Source organism: Phocoena phocoena, chromosome 8, assembly GCF_963924675.1.
Source record: "Phocoena phocoena chromosome 8, mPhoPho1.1, whole genome shotgun sequence".
Taxonomy (NCBI): Eukaryota; Metazoa; Chordata; class Mammalia; order Artiodactyla; family Phocoenidae; genus Phocoena; species Phocoena phocoena.
The window spans coordinates 2,867,823-2,884,225 of record NC_089226.1 but is presented as its reverse complement, the minus strand read 5'-3'; the positions used below and the strand labels follow the sequence as shown (position 1 = coordinate 2,884,225).

Sequence of the window (16,403 nt, the reverse complement as noted above, 5' to 3'; positions counted from 1 at the left end):
AGGTGTTAATGTGAGGTGAAGAATTCTCCATAGCATGTTTGGACAGTAGTTTCAAGAAGTGTGGTTGTGAAAAGGGCCTGAGAACTATGGGGTCTTTGGAGAGTAGAGGTGTCAAGGCAGATGATGAACAGGTGAAAAAATCTAGGTAGGTCAAAGCTGTGAACTAAGACTGGGAGAGCAAACTGTTGTTTATGTCCAGAGTAAAGTCAATTGGTGTGACTGCCCAGAATGATATGTTTTAAAATAATAATAATAAATCTGAACAGAGAACAGATTGGTGGTTGCCAGAGGCTAAGGATGGGAGGTAGGCAGAATGGGTGAAGGGAGTCGAAAAGTACAAACTTCCAGTTATAAAATAATTAAGTCCTGGGGATGTAATGTACAGCATGGTGAGTATAGTTAACAGTACTGCATTGCATATTTGAAAGTTGCCAAGAGAGAAGATTTGAGATTTCTCATCATAAGAAAAAAATACTCTCATTATATACGGTGATGGATGATAACTAGACCTATCGTGGTCATCATTTTGTGATATAAACACATATTGAACGATTATGTTATACACCTAAAGCTAATATAACGTTATATGTCAATTATACCTCAAATAAAAAGTCTTTGAGGAATAAACAAGCAAACAAACTGAGAGAAGAACATCCATGGGGAGAGCAAAAGCAGATGAAGATGTAGGAGAAAGTAGAGGTAACTGATGGAGTGAAGTCCTTGAAAGATGAGAAGGGAAAAAGCACACAGATCAGAAGGAGGAATTGGCATTTTGATAGAAGGAAAGACAGACAGCTGTCCTGTTAGCTAGTGTAGCACGGGAATGGAGGAGAAGCTGAGGTCATTGCCCATGAGTGATTGCAATGCTGGGTCACAAAACCTAAGTGTTCTAAAACTTATGGGACAATGAGATGACAAGCACAGATGTAGAGGTCTGTAGAGTGGATCGTGAGAAAATGAGTGATGCCTGTCTGATGTCTGATGCCTTCTGGGTGCCCCACCACCCTCATCAGCGGATGATCAGCGGATAATAACGTAGATGGTGAAACAGCCATGTGTCTAAAGAGACTGAAGAAGGAGAAAATAAACCTTAAGAGTATGGTTCTGAGAGAAGCGCTGCAGAATTCCAGTGGTGAGTGCTCAGCTGAGGTGGGTGATCAGGAATGTCTGGTGGAACCAGGCTGCTGGTTTGTGTGATCTTCCAGAACAGACCCAGAGAAGACAGATCTTTGCATCCATCTAGAGTGGGGATTCCTCAGCCTAGTGGAACATATACGGATAGAGGTAAAGTCATTATAGGTATTTTCCAGTGAGCGATTACAGTGACGGGTCCTTAAAATCTACATTTCGTCAGAAGGAACGTCAAAGGTCGATGGGTTTGAAGCCTCCGTGAAGTAAAATCATAGTTTCCATAAAGTCACTAAGCAAACGTTTTGGCAAAGATGGGAAGTCCTGGACAGAGTGAGATGCTCAAATTCATGGCTTTGGAGGTGGTACAGTTTCTGACAAGTTGCAAGTGTCAGTGTGGAGGAGGCCACTGAAGTGAGCAGAGGAAAACTTGGAGATCAGGAGATCAAGAATGTGAGAATCAGGTTTGGAGAGATATCTTTCCAGATGTGAAAAGTCACCGAGAATGATGGTTGGAGTTGGGATGGAGATGAAGAGTCTAGGTCAGGAGCAAAGGTGTTCCGTGAATGAACAGGAGCCCCCCAAAGTTAGGAGAGAGCAGAGATGTGGTGAGGAAGGGGAGGGTGTGATTATTTGGATGCTAGAAGAGGCACAGGGTTTAAAAAGGTGCGGTCTAGAAGTTTCACGGCAGAGTAAAGATACCGAGAAAGAATAAAATAAATTCGTAGCCTCCAGTGGACAGGACAAATCTGCAGTGGAATCCATTCTCCCAGACTCAGTATGACAGTGATGGGGAGGTGTGTCTCCAAGAAGAACAGGAGGACATCAGGGATCATTCAGGGCAGGTTCCAGAGTGCAGGACAGAAGGTTTTGCAAGAGTGTAGTGTCGGGGCAGAGGAGAGGATTTGGGAAACAGGGTGATACGACTGGAAAGGTCAGACGTGTCCACCAGGGGTTGGCAAAACGCAGCCAACAGGCCAAGTCCAGCCCGCCACCTGTTTCTTGCATGCCCAGCAAGAATGTTTTTTACCTTTTAAAAACGTTGAATGTCCATCAGAAGAAGAATCGTTGGTAACACAGTAAGGTGAAGTGGCACTGAAATGGCGTTGTCCATGACAAAGCGTTCCTGGAATCCAGTCACTCTGGCCCATTGACTATTCTCCCGGCTGCATTTGCATGACAGCAGCAGAGTTCAGTAGTTGCTGCAGAGGCTGTATGACCTGCGAGGCCTAAAATATTTGCCACGTGGTCTTTCACAGAACAAGTGTGCTGAACCTACTCCAGAGGATTGGTTATAAGGGCCTCCTGGAGAAGAGAGGCTCCTCAGGCCCATGCTGGGGTGTCTTCAAAGCATCATAGGACACTCGGGTTGTGCTTGAGCCGGCTGTCCCCACAGGCTTCATGCAAGACTGGTTACGGCCAACTACTCCCGTGGGGCTGACAATGGCTTTGAGCTTTGATGAGAGCACAGTAGTCATGGGAGCGAGCTTCTGATTTACCTAAACAACTGTGTAATTGCCTTCAACAGACACTTGCATTCTGCCTGCGTTCTCCGTTTGACATATCATTTTATCATCTGTCTGTGCTCTGGCTCTCTCTCCATCTCTCTCTCTGTCTCTCACTCTCCTCTCTGTCTCTCTGCCTCTGTCTCTCTCTCTGCCCCCTTCTTCACCAGTTGCTATCTCCGCCGGTTGATTCATGAGCTCCCCTCCACTCCTCCCCTGCCCCATGGAAGGTGCCAGCAGTAGAGAATTAGGACAGAAATAAAGAATAATTTGTGGTCCCTCAGTTACCGTTGTTAGATTTTTCACTTCAAGTACAAAGGACGTTTTTGCTGGTGATCAGACAAAAGTGTTTCTCTATCCTATCTCTTGGAATTGTGGAAAAGGAAGAGAGTGACCAGGTTGGAAGGAGACCAGAGGGGTGGGAGATAATGCAATTTAAGCAGAGGTGGAAAGAAACCAGCACCGTCGGGGCAGGCAAAGCCTGGGAATCCTGAGAAGGAAGGAGGGTGGGGAAGTCACATGAGCACAGGTGAGAAGGGGAACACTTGTTCATCTCTGTGCATTTTAGGTGTCAACCCTCTTGCGGCAAGTGCTGGGATTTCTCAGGGAGGTTTTGATGCTCCAGCATGGTTTTGCCCTATTAGGTCAAGTTCAACTTCAAGCCCTTGCTCGCTTCCATGTCCTGTTGCCAGCTTCCATTCCTCACCCAGAGCTCTTATCACAGTGCCTGTTAGTGTTTCTGCTGCAGAGGCTGCCCGTGCCTCTGCGGAGGCCCGTTTCGTGTGGGCAGCGGCACTTTTTCCCTGCCTGCCCATCCCAGGAAGGTAAAGAGCCTCATCGTGTTCCCTGCAATCATTCCACTACTAATTGCATATAGACAGAGCTGAATCACCGAGCTGATTCCACTTGGAAAAAATGCAACCGAGCTGATGATGACATAAGAAAGCTCTCTGAGACACTTCTGATTAGACACTTCTGGAACACGCTGCATCCTCACTCATTTGGAGGAATCAGGGGCATTAGCTACAAGAGCTTTCAATGAAGGGTATTTGTGGAGATGGCTAAACCAAGCTCTTTTCTTATTCACTCCAAGTCTAGCTTGAGGAAGGCTTTTTAGTCCCCTTTAGAAAACGTGGAATAAAATTATCTATCCTTAGGAGATTAGAGAGGCCTCTTTATGTGCCCAGCCCTTTATCGAAAAAAAAAAAAAAAAAAAAAAACCTTAAAAGATAGATATCTGCTGTTTTCTTAAAAGTCACCAAAGAAGGTTTGAATAGTTCATTATGAGAGTCAGACCAGCCACCAAAATTATAATCCATTAGTTCATTCATTCAGTCTTTGACCATATGATCACGTGGTGCCTTCTGTGTGTTCAAGGCTGCTATAGATATTGGAGACAGAGATAAATAAGGGCCCCCTCTCTCGTATAACTTTGAGTGGGGTAAACATATGCAATTACATAACAATGCAGTGTGATTAGGGCAACACTTGAAGCAAAAAAATAAACTGGGTAGAGAGGAGGTAAGGAATTTTGATTGTCAAGAAAGGGTTCCCAGAGGAGTAATATCCTAGATGGTTTTGAAGGCATAGAAGGAGAGGTTGCGAGGCACAGATAAACGGCTCAGCATCGTAGGACCTTTCCTGGTGTGTCTAGTGGGTGAGGCGGGAAAGGAGTTGGCAACAGAAGAATCTAGAGATGGAGACAAGAGTCGTCTGAAGGACAAGGGGTTAAGCCGTGAGGAGATGGATTTTTATTCTTTGCAATCGTTTGGGCATCAACAATAAATATAATAACCTGGAGGCAGGGGGATCAGTAGAGAGGGGATTGTAATAACCCAGAGTAGATAACAGCAGCCGAATTAACATAGTTAACAGTGATGAGGGAAAGAAGAAAATAGATTTGAAAACGGTAAAGGGGGTACAAACCACTGGATGTGTTGATTGATGGTGAGGAGTGAGTGAAAAAGGAGGAATCAAACGTGTGACTCTTCTTTATCTTAGGAGAACAGGGAGGTAGCCCTGCCACCAGCAGGGATTAGCGGACACAGGGGTGAGAGCAGTTTTCAGGGGCAAGGTGATGATTCAGCCCAGGGTGTCTGGGAGACACATGTGAGGTATTCCCCTGAGTTCCGGGCACAGAGGTAAGCAGATCGTCCTAGGATGATGACATGAACATGGAAATCGGGAGCAGAGCTGGTCATTTCAGATGCAGGAACTGGATTCAGAGTGTAGACTGACCAAGGGGAGGAGATTGAGTTAGCAGAGGAGGGAAGCCCACCTTTAATATCTTCCATTATGTGAGGATTGAGTGTCTCAGATTCCTCCTAGAGTCTGTTCCTTCTGACATTTATGGATCATCTCTCATGTGTCAACCAGTCTTCTGTGCCTTTGCTCAAATTCTCTCATCTAATTCTCAGACCCAACCTAGGGAGGGAAGAATAAGAACGTACCCACATTTCATTGACAAGGGAACTGGGAATCAGTAATTTACTCAAGACTACGTAATTCCTAAGAGAAGTAGCCATAATCAGGGCTTGGCAGCACCATGTTTGTTCTGACAAATCATGATTGTCTTGTTTCCATACTTCGTGTTCCATCTGGACGTAGGTATGTGTGCCTACGTTTAGCTCTTGTGCGAAATGAAGAGAGATAGAAGGAAACCTTGGCAGTGGAACTAATGAAAGCATAAATCTCCTTTTCTGTGCACTCTCTCTTCACATCTCCGTGATGGGATCGAAGGTCCACCTGTGTGTAGAGGACAACTCGGAACAGAGGTGGGAAGCATTCCCAGACAGGTGGGCAGCACCGGGCATGTGTCTCAGCCGGTGTGATTCGGTAGCAAGTAGCTTTGGTGGGGGAGAGATTTTGAGAACTATTTGCAAAGATTTTATTATGTTAAATATGTTCAAAGGCTGCAATCGAGTCTGGCTTATTCAAAGGTTTTCACCATGCCTCCCTTTCTCACTGGACCCAGATGACCCTACATCATCAGGCTTCATGCTACTCTAAGGGCCTGTCTATGTGGTGTTGAGTCATCCTCTTACATACATGGGCTGCCTGTGTCTCCCTGCCCCCAGGCCAACCAGGAGTGCAGGCTGACACTTCCATCCCCAGAATCCATGGCACCTTGCAGCTTCCTCTCAGGATCTGACTTGAATTTACTCATTAGATTATCTTAATTATAGATTTAACCCCACTCCAGGTTTTCTTCTCTCTTCCTTCTCCCAAGTGGTCATTTTGTCATTAAGTGTTTGACTGGTACAGTCGCGAATACATGGAATTCTTCAGGAAAGCCTTCCTTCTGCTCTGCACCTGAGGCTGCTGCAAAGGGAGGGCCTTGCTCCCCGCTCCCTCTGTGTCCAGCAAGCCTCTGGTTGATCTCCAGTGGTTGGGGGTCTCTGGGGAATGGGCGGAACCCTACCTGCTACCTTCCTTTCATTCTAAGTCTTGGTGGGAGGAGAACTCCCCTCGTTTGGTGAACAAAGCACTGCTCAGATCTGCATACCTATTCTTCAAAAGGATGATTTATAAGTTACTTCACTTTCCATCCTCCACAAAATATTTAATGAAACATATGCAAGGCTGTGCTTTACTCCTAGAGTTATTCCTTCTTCCAATCATCAGTTACATTTTGAGGGCATTTTCTCTTTTTCCTTTGCAAGCCTGGGGGTTGATAGAGACTTGTTTCTGTACAGTGGAGATGAACCACAGGACCATAGAATGGTCTGTATGAATCTTTCTGTGCCCTGTGCTTCTTTCAGAACACTTTCCAGAAAGAAATAGAATCTCTCGTTAGGAAAAGCATAAACACACAGGCACATATGCATGATGTCATTTCCTGAGGTCCAGAAACCCCTAGGGTTGGAGTTCTACAGTTCTCAGATAAGAACTCCTGCTCTTAATCCAGAAATTGTCTTCATGGCTAAAGTACAGATGGCCCTGCTTTCCCAAGGCAGCTCAGGACCAGGTGGCTAAGATGACCCCCTGCAGGTGGATGTCTGACCACTTGCGTGCATGATGGAGCCAGGAACCTTAACCCAGTAGGGGCCTCTTAAGAAGAACAATTCCCTTAAATTAATCTGGACAAGGAATTTCAAAGCAACGTTACATCCCGCAGCACTCAGTCCTGGCTTATATCTCTAGGGTTTTAGAAAAAGAGAAAGCAAACAGCCAATGTACGAGGTAATACGACACTGCGGAGTTCTATATTTATCCCCTATCAATGTCTTTCAGATCAAATTGGCTGAGTTTACAAATCAAAAGCTGATTTCTTTATTTACTTTTTATTTTTTTTAGCAGCCATCAGCTGTACCGCTGCAAATACTCAGGTTCCAGACACCAAGCTGCAAACTCCAAACATCCAGCTGTGCGCTTTTTGACTTTGAAATCATTACCCGTAAGACAAGGTCTGCATGCAAAACTGAGCTGGGGGGTCCTCATGAAAAGGCAGCCAGCAGAAGAGCACACACTCCTAGGGCCCAGCCAGCTGCTGGAGCCATATCTGCAAAGACAACTTGTTGTTAAGGAGAGGGATGTACCTCAGAGATACACAGGACCTGGCTCGGTGGCGTGCAGAGGGCTCTTTCTTCATATAATTGTGTTTCGGGCTGCAGCTCCTCCTTAATACAAAGCTAAAGATTATTCCCAGGAAATGTCCCACTTAAAAAATTAAGGGAATTCAATTCTCTTTTTCTTTCTATAGATCCTAAAATACTACATTCACGTGCACATATTCATACCTGTTCAAAAACACACATATATTTTGTTGCAACTGACAAATGAGTTCTTAATATACGAGGATCTGTGCTGTTTTGCAGTTACCTTTATCCCTAGATAGAGAGGCAGAGAGATGGAGAGAAGACAGATGGATAGCTAGATAGGGATAGATAGGTTGATAGGTAGAAAGATAGTCAGGAAATTTACACTTGGCATTAGTTTATGTAGTTTTTAATTGGATCTCTAATGACTGCTTTATGATAAAATCACATTAATAGGTTAATTTGAAGGTTTGGGGGTGGGGGCTGAGGGAAATGATACGTTTCCCAGGTCTAAGAAAAGTCCAGCTGCCGCAGAGACAGCTGCAAGCCTGCCAGGCCGGTGATGCATGGGGGCACTGCCACACACAGGCTTCACGACTGCAACTCTTCTCACCAGCAACCAATGCTGATGTGTTCAAGGGAGATTCCTCTCCTGGAATGGAAGCCAGCGACTTAGGACAATCAGCCCATCCCACGGCCCAGCGTTGGCCCCTTCTGTTTGATGTGTAATATTCTCATTGACCATTTGAACATGTGCCTCAGTGCAAGAGCAGGAAAAAACAGGTTGGGCCCTCCAGAACTTTGAAAAGTTTCTCATTCTTGGAGAGATCGTCAGACTGTCCTTTCTGCCAGCCATGCTATCTGCAACCAAAGGAAAGGTCAAGGAGAAAAACAAATATATATATGTATGTGTATATATATATATATATATATATATATACACACACACATATATATATATATACACACACACACACACACAGGTATATATATATGTGTATATATATCACCCATATATATGTATATATATGTGTGTGTGTGTGTATATATATATATATTATATATATATATAAAATATGTTTATATCCTCTTATTCTTAGTTGTGAAATTAGAGATATTTTTCAAGCCCCCAGCTGGTTTCACATGGGCTATGCAGCTGCAATTGCTTTCTTAGAAGAAATGATCGCAAGAAATTGTATCCCTTGTAAATCAAATCGTATTTTAAGTGAACGGAGTAGAACTTTCTAGTTACAGGATCTGTGGTGAATCCTTTGTAAAGTTTATTATTATTAAGTCCCTACTGGAAAAGCAGAGATCTGATTATTCTTTCATTTTCACATTGAGATTTTCCTGTATCAAGGATCAAATGGGCTCAGACTGAGCTGTAGGATCAGTAACAATAATCACGAGAGCTGCCATTTATTAAGAGGTTACCATGTGCTAAGTACTTCACACATACTTAATACTCACGATCACGCTCTAAGGTGGTGTCATTTTCCCATTTTAAAGAAGTGGAATCTGAAGTTTGGAGAGGGAGCCATCAGCTAGGATGACTTCAGGGTCCAGTGTGCAGACATGGGCACTCAGCACCGTCCACAGCACAGCCAGGGACCAGCAGGGCTAAGAGCCGAGATCAGCCCTTCAACCGTTTTGCTCCAGCTGAATATCAGACCCTCAGAAGCTATCCTGTGTAGATAATTCAACAATAATTACCATTCTATTTGGAAATGCTTTTTGACAACGGCCGTCTCACCCTGTCACCGCAGATGTTGCTGTGTGGGTTTTCTGTGGAGCCCACGAGCCCCCAGCCTGGTCCTGCAGCACAAGGATTTCCCCCAGTGCCAGGTTAAGGTGGCTCTGAGGGCCCATCTCCATGCCTGGAGACCCTCAGCTTTACCTCTGCCTCGTTCTTGGAGGCCCCTCCACGCCGCGCCTCACCACTGCCTCTGCTGTCTGAGGGAGAGTGAGGGTCTGTTCTGAACAGTTGTTGGCTGCGGGCTCAGGGCCCCAGACTGCTTTGAGTTCTCGGGGGTGGGGCGGGAGGAGGAAGACCTTCCCCAGTCCATCAGCAGGTGCTGACCTTGCGTCTCATGGCAGCATCGCCCACCTTTAGTATCTTCTTTAGTTCTGGCTTTAAGCACTTCCTCCCGCAGACCTCAAACCAGTCCCTCTGGCTTGCAAGGGCTGCTGTTGAGGAACACTAACCACGCCTCTATCACGATGTTCTCGTGGGCCACACCTCCCAGCACCTGAGCAAAACCATGTCTCCCTCCATCAGAGCACAAAACTTCCCATGCTGGTCAGCATAGAATCGAGGCACCTTGGAGGGACACCATTTGATCTGTCCTGTAAACAACTCTCCTTGAAGCCCAGTCTGGGTTGAATGGGAACATCTTGGTGCAAATAGAGAGGGCAAAGGGGAGCAGAGTCTAGAGGACCAGTCGACTAGTCACAGTATTGGAACTAAATGTTTTAAATGATTCCTTCCAACTTTTGAATTCTGGAATTCTATGTTCTGGGGTCCAGTGATTTTTCTCTCAGCTGGTATATATTCCATAAAAATATTAAGCAAGGAGACAGCTGTGCCCTCTCCAATAGCTACAGCTGTTCTCTGTAGCTTTTCTTGGGTGTGATAAAAATAATAATCGTGGCTATTATTATTTTCAGTTATAAAGATTTCAAAGCCCAATCTGTGAACTCAGAAACCTAGGGTTTTCTTTTCCAAAGGAGTATTACTTAACACAGGGCACTTTTTGTCCTTCGATGGGTTATAAACTGCTAAGTCCTCGGAGAGTGTGAAGTTTCTTTGGGGGTTTGGGGACAGATGTGATCACGTTTCCAACTTGCTTCATTTCACTGCTTGGATTGTCAGATTCCACTTAATGAAATAGCTGTATTCCTGAGAAGTTGGCTGTAAAACAAATTGTGTTAGAGAAATCGCACTTCCTCGTTGATCTCCATTTTTAAAGATGCATCCCCCTGAGGAAATAATTGGCCCCAAGACTAAATATAAAGTATGCTAAACACTTGATAAACCTTTTAAAATCACATATTTAAAGAAAGTCTTCTGTTAGAACACTAGCACTGATGATGTTTTTTGAAGTCAGGAAATACAAATATTTCGCTAAGAACAATTACCAAAGGTGGGACTGTCTTGGGAACAGAGCCATGTGAGTGTTAGGTAAGCAACAGGGTCCCTGATTTTTTTTTTTTTAATTGAATTCGGTCTGTATTTCTTAGTCTGTTGGTCAATCAGGTTTTTTGTTTGTTTGTTTTTCAATTTATTTTTGGCTGCATTGGGTCTTTGTTGCTGCACATGGGCTTTCTTTAGTTGCAGCGAGCAGGGCTATGCTTCGTTGCCGTGCGAGGGCTTCTCATTGAGGTGGCTTCTCTTGCTGTAGAACACAGGCTCTAGGCGCGCGGCTTCAGTAGTTGTGGCACGCGGGCTCAGTAGTTGTGTCTCGCGGGCTCTAGAGCGCAGGCTTAGTAGTTGTGGCACACAGGCTTAGTTCCTCCATGGCATGTGGGATCTTCCTGGGCCAGGGCTCAAACCGAAGTCCCCTGCATTGGCAGGCGGATTCTTAACCACTGCGCCACCAGGGAATCCCTCGATCAGTTTATTAATAAGAAGTTGACAAGTTTCAAATTATGTAAACCATTTTCCTAGGTGCCTTGAGAGCCAGAGATGCCCAAGACCTGGTCCCTGCTGTCAAAAAGTTTTGATTGCGTGGGAAAGTAAGACCAGTGCACACGGCATAAAAACACCGTTAGAAAACACTACCATAGCTGCAGGATCGGTGTGAGGGACATCAGGAGACCTGGGGTGCTGCCTCTAGCCCCATGCGTGAGCATGGCCTCCTTTAAACTTCAATTTCCCACATGAAAAATACAGGATTGACCTAAATCCCTACTTCCCAAACTTGACTGTACATAAGAATTTCCAAGTAAAATTATTAACACTCCTCGTCCCAGGAGATTCTGATTTAGTAGGTATGAGTGGCATCTAAAATTCTATATTCAAACAACTATTCTAGGTAATTCTTCTGAAGTCAGCCTATGTCCTAGCTCTGTTGATCGGTTTTCTTTTTGTTTTTCTTCCAATAGTCTTTGTAAGTTCTCCATTCGAGTGACAAAGCACTGATCACTTCATAGCCAGAGCACAAATGCTATTAAAGGAAAACTTTGCTTGAATCATTAATCATTAATTCTATAAATTCAGATTTCAGTTTAGTGGTGTTTTTTTTTTTTTTATTTTTCTTGTTTGTCTGTTTAAGCAGTCCCTCTAGGGACCTCATTTCTGGTGATTCAGAGTTTTGTTTTATATATATATATATATATATACTGGTTTTCTATCTGGTTTTGCTATTTTTGCTCCTATTTGAGAAAAAAGTATATGAGGAGAAAGGTAACAATAATGACAATGCAAGCTAAAATGTATAAAGCATTTTACTATATACATACTACCTTTCCAGTTTAATCAGAAAGTGTACGTATAACAGTGGGTAAGCAATGATTGTGCTTTTCCTATAATTCTGCATTTGGTCTGGAGAACACATGATAATAAACTTAAGCTTCATCGGTTTTTGCAGGATGACTTAAGTGTAATCCTCTCCCTCTGGTAATATACACGTAGGTCAGTGGAGAACATACACTTTCCCCAAATCTTTTTTTTTTTTAATTAATTTATTTATTTTTGGCTGTGTTGGGTCTTCGTTGCTGTGCGAGGGCTTTCTCCAGTTGCGGCGAGCGGGGTCCACCCTTCATCGCGGTGCGCGGGCCTCTCACTGTCGTGGCCTCTCCCGTTGCGGAGCACAGGCTCCAGACGCGCAGGCTCAGTAGTTGTGGCTCACGGGCTTAGTTGCTCCGCGGCATGTGAGATCTTCCCAGACCAGGGCACGAACCCGTGTCCCCTGCATTGGCAGGCAGATTCTTAACCACTGCGCCACCAGGGAAGCCCTCCCCAAATCTTAAGCCATCTAACTTCCTTCCCTACATAAAATTGCCTGATATTAATATATTAATTAATTAATTAATTTATTCATTCACATACAGCAGCACACATGTCCCCACAAAAAACTTAATAAGTTTTTTACCATGATTGTCCTAATATTTACGTAGTTGCATTTCAGTCTGTGACAGTAATCCGCCCCCCATCAACTTCTCCATTTGGATATTCCTATAACAAATTCATTCAAGCTTGGTTCCTGTAAGTCTTACTGTGGTCACACAAGAACGCGTTTGGATGATAGAATTAAACTAGACGCATAGTCTGTAGTTGGAAACAAGAACAAGAGACCAGAGAACCCTGTGTCATTTTGTTTCTTTGCTTTGATGGTGTCGTTCGCAGCCTCCCAGGAGATCTGAGGTCCTCCCAGTCACTGTTTTGACACTGGAGCTCAATCCAGAAACAGCTGTCCAGAGCTAATTTATTTTCTAATGCTATGGCACTGTTAATTTATAAATTACACTGGTAATTCGAGCTATTATTAATTTCAGATGGTGTAGGGCAAGCCTAATTAAAATATGACACCAATTGCCACACATATGTACCAAGGACCACCATTTAAAATTAATGGGAATATTAAGTGTGACACTGGTCTCCTCGATGCTTTGCACAGTAATTACAGCATCTAGCGGGGAATATCTGACAAATGTAGCCTCAGGTTGGGCACAAATAAACAACGACAACCTGAAAGGAATCACAAGCTCTTCATTTAAACCTCTTCTCCTCGTTTCCTGCACCCTTCCGCAAATCAAGGTTGGTGCTTTTTCCCCTAAAGATGCTTAGGAAACAGTGACAATTAAGGCTCCTGTGACGCGGAGAAGGTTCTCACTGGTTGGGACCATGAGGGTCTGTGGGTTGATGTTGACTGTCTTCTCCGTATCCTGGACTTTTGCACACTGTTTTCTACTTGTCAGCACGTCCCTTGTTCTTCCAGTGAATTAATTAACTCTTACTCGCTTGCTCTAATAGACAGAGGCTATTCTTTTGCTCCCCTGAAGGTCGTAGAGGCAGGAGTGTCCCTGCACATACATGTGGGCTCCATAGGGTATGAAGACACCTGGGAAATGCTCAGGTTGGACTTAGTTCTGGACAGTGACACAGACTTACCATGACCCAGGAGCCCTGGCCTCGCTGGGCAGGCAGTGGGCCTTCTGTATAAGAAAGCTGTTGTCTTGTGTGTCATTGTCATTGCTCCTGTTATTATCTTGACAAAACATGGGGAGCTTAACAATGTCACAGAACACATACAACCATAATTTACATACCACGCACATAATTCTTTGTATTACAGTAGTTTCTTCTTCTTGTCATTTTCGTGCTTTGCATCAGCCAATACGGGTGGTGTTATGGAGGGGTTTTATCACCTGGGGGGCACTGTGCCTCTTCCCTCCCCACTCAGGTGGGGCCCCCTGGGGTTAACGTAGCCTGGCGCCCCCTGAGTCTGGGCATCCAGGCAGATCACAGGGTGACTGGGACAAGTGTGCAGACATCAGTGTTCCAAAGTGCTCTCATGTAGCTAGTTTTCATTTGTTCCTCCAAACAGCCCTGTGAGGTGTTAGGATTATATATACATTATTCCAGGGAACATGTCTTCTGGTTTCTGGGGACAGTCTCAACTTCTGCTTGTTGTCCCAGAATAACTACTAAAAATAGCACCCATTTTCCCTATGAGATGATGCCAGGTCACAGGGTAAGGTGTGCTATCTTCATTTAACAGAGAGGCAGGCTGATCCCAGGATGCACCCGGTTATTTTGTCATCCCCTGTCTCTCCACGAGGAGGTTAACGCTCAGGGTGACTCTGGGAGGGGACAGTGACGATCCTTTGGCAGGCATTGATGTCCTGGTCTGTCCATATCAGAGGCTCAAGGCCAGACCTCAGAGAGGACGTCGGGTAGGTAGACGTTTGTTACTATTATTCATAAATCTTCAGTGGGGAGACTGAGTCTCTGGACGGGGATGTGACAGTGTGATTCGCAGCCCTGTCTTCTTGCTCTTTCCTCTCTGCCATGTTTGTAGTTAGAGGGTGGAGTCCCTGCTGTTGATTTGTGGCCAGAATCTTGGACCCAAGAGCTCCAGCAGATTGAAGTTTATAAAATGGATTTCTGCTGATTTAATTGAGTGTCTAAATCTGAAAACAGAAATTTAATTTCATTAGTGTTTCCACTGCCTTTTGCAGCTGTGTGTGTGTGTGTGTGTGTGCGTGTGTGTGACTGCTAGTGTGGTATGATCACGATCATGGATTCATGATCTAGGATGATGTCATCAGCTTTGCATTTCAAGGTTCAGCCTAAACGATACCTGGAGACCAGAAAGTTAATACTCACCAAAGGTGCCTAACTCAGATCCCCAGAGCCTGACTGCTTGCTGGGATTCGGGCAGGGTAAATGTCAACATTATTCATCACTTACTGAGGACCAGCAGTTCTCCAAACTCTGTGCTTAGCGTAGGTAGGAACACAAACATTTTAGCTGGTGCATCAGGGAACCAAGAAAGAGCTGGCGAAGGACGAGATAGAAGAGTGGAAGGAGGGAGAGTTGGCATGGGTCCCAAGAATCTGGACTTAGAAGTGGCACAGTTCTCTGCAGACGTAACCATTGCACACTTTGTTTTCTAAGTTTGTACCTTTGGTGTTTTTTCTCCCATTCCGCCACACCTTCTCCTGCAGCTGTGGGCTTTGTGAGCGAAGATGAATACTTGGAGATCCAGGGCATCACGAGGGAGCAGTCGGGGGACTATGAGTGCAGCGCCTCCAATGATGTGGCTGCCCCAGTGGTGCGGAGAGTCAAGGTCACCGTGAACTGTAAGTGGTTGCAGGAGCCGCCACCCTGCACGTGCCTGAGGCTGCTGCTGTCCTGTCCACAACAGAGAGCTGGGCCTCAGCACCACACCCTGACTCGGAGTAGGAAACAGAGCAGCCTTGCGGTCCGTCTCCTGCTTTTAGGAGCGACAATTCCAAACTCTTTTAAAACATGATAATAAATTGGATCTGAAAGTGATTTCATATGATCCGAAACGTGCCTTAACATTCCTGAAAGATCGTGAAGTGGCATTCAATGCATGTTATACAAGCTCGTCTTTGAATCCCAATTTTTCGCATACTTTACTCATAATGTCACCAAGCTTCACACTCTCTAGACAGTCATCTCCTTCATAGGGAGCAACAAAATAAATTAAAAGCATGTGTGTGGAGAAAAGATTATAATTTCTGTTCATGGTATACTGATTTTATCTCATCCTTTTCCAGTTATGTATGTTGATGGACATGGTATACATTCCTAATTGAACTATAAATAGATAAACATATATCCACATATTAGAGGCTATAGCTCATCCCTGATTTTTCTTACGTGAGGTACTGAACCCAAAAAGCTTGGAGGCCACTGGTCTGGACCCCTCCTCCCCCTTTACCATCCAAATTCTCTCTGACGTTGATGCTGCTCAACTTCCCCCCTCCCTCACACTCTCCCCTCTCGGTTCCTCGCTATGTACCCTGACGCAGTTCTCTGTGACATTCTGAAAGTTTTCCCTGCTGCGTCCAATTTCAGAAAGTCGTAGGACAGACTAGAACCCAAGAACTAAGCCAGCAGACAAGAAGCCTTTCTCCTTCAAAACTTAGGTGAGCGTGGAGGTAGAGGAAGAATATCGTGTTTTGGTGATTACTCATTCTTCAATATTTTGGTTTCTGTTGCAATTCAAACCTAATTAACACAAGCAGCATGGAAACAGGTGTAACAATGATACCGTTTTTGTACCCTACCACGATTATTTTTAAAGTGACATAAGATGACTTAAGGTTAATAAAGATAAACCCGAAGAGTAAGAAAATGTAAGCAAAGGGAAAACCTATATAGGACAATAAGTGAAATCTAGGGGAAATCAGTACATAAAATTTATATGCCAAGGTGGTCGGTTGTGGGTCCAGGATTTGGCTTCCAGTTCCTGAAGCAAAGAGGGGAAACATCATTTGGTTTGAGGTTTATGTCCGTAAGATAAAAGCAAATTCGTTGCTTGGGAGAAACACTGCTTTTTCTGGTACTGAGACTCGAAAAATAACTTCACGTTAAGGTCTCCACAAATAGAACACAATGACATCACATGCAGTATTTCTGCAGTAAACAGAAGGGCGAGTTGGTTGTGGCTGCTTCTCACTATGCATTTCAGTGCAACTGTCGGCATTGTCAAGGGCAGTTTGACAAAGCCTTGGAATGAATGCAGGCCACGTACTT

At 44.5% G+C, this 16,403-nt stretch overlaps 1 protein-coding gene across 4 annotated transcripts in view; it reads left to right on the top strand.

Moving 5' to 3' along the window:
• The window catches only part of NTM (neurotrimin), a 929,065-nt gene that overhangs the window by 891,552 nt on the left and 21,110 nt on the right, over positions 1-16,403 (top strand). For all 4 annotated transcript variants that reach the window (XM_065882596.1, XM_065882595.1, XM_065882594.1 and 1 more), the window contains one exon: positions 14,843-14,977. In XM_065882596.1, the coding sequence (XP_065738668.1) occupies positions 14,843-14,977 (135 nt within the window). The remainder of the gene's footprint in view (positions 1-14,842; positions 14,978-16,403) is intronic.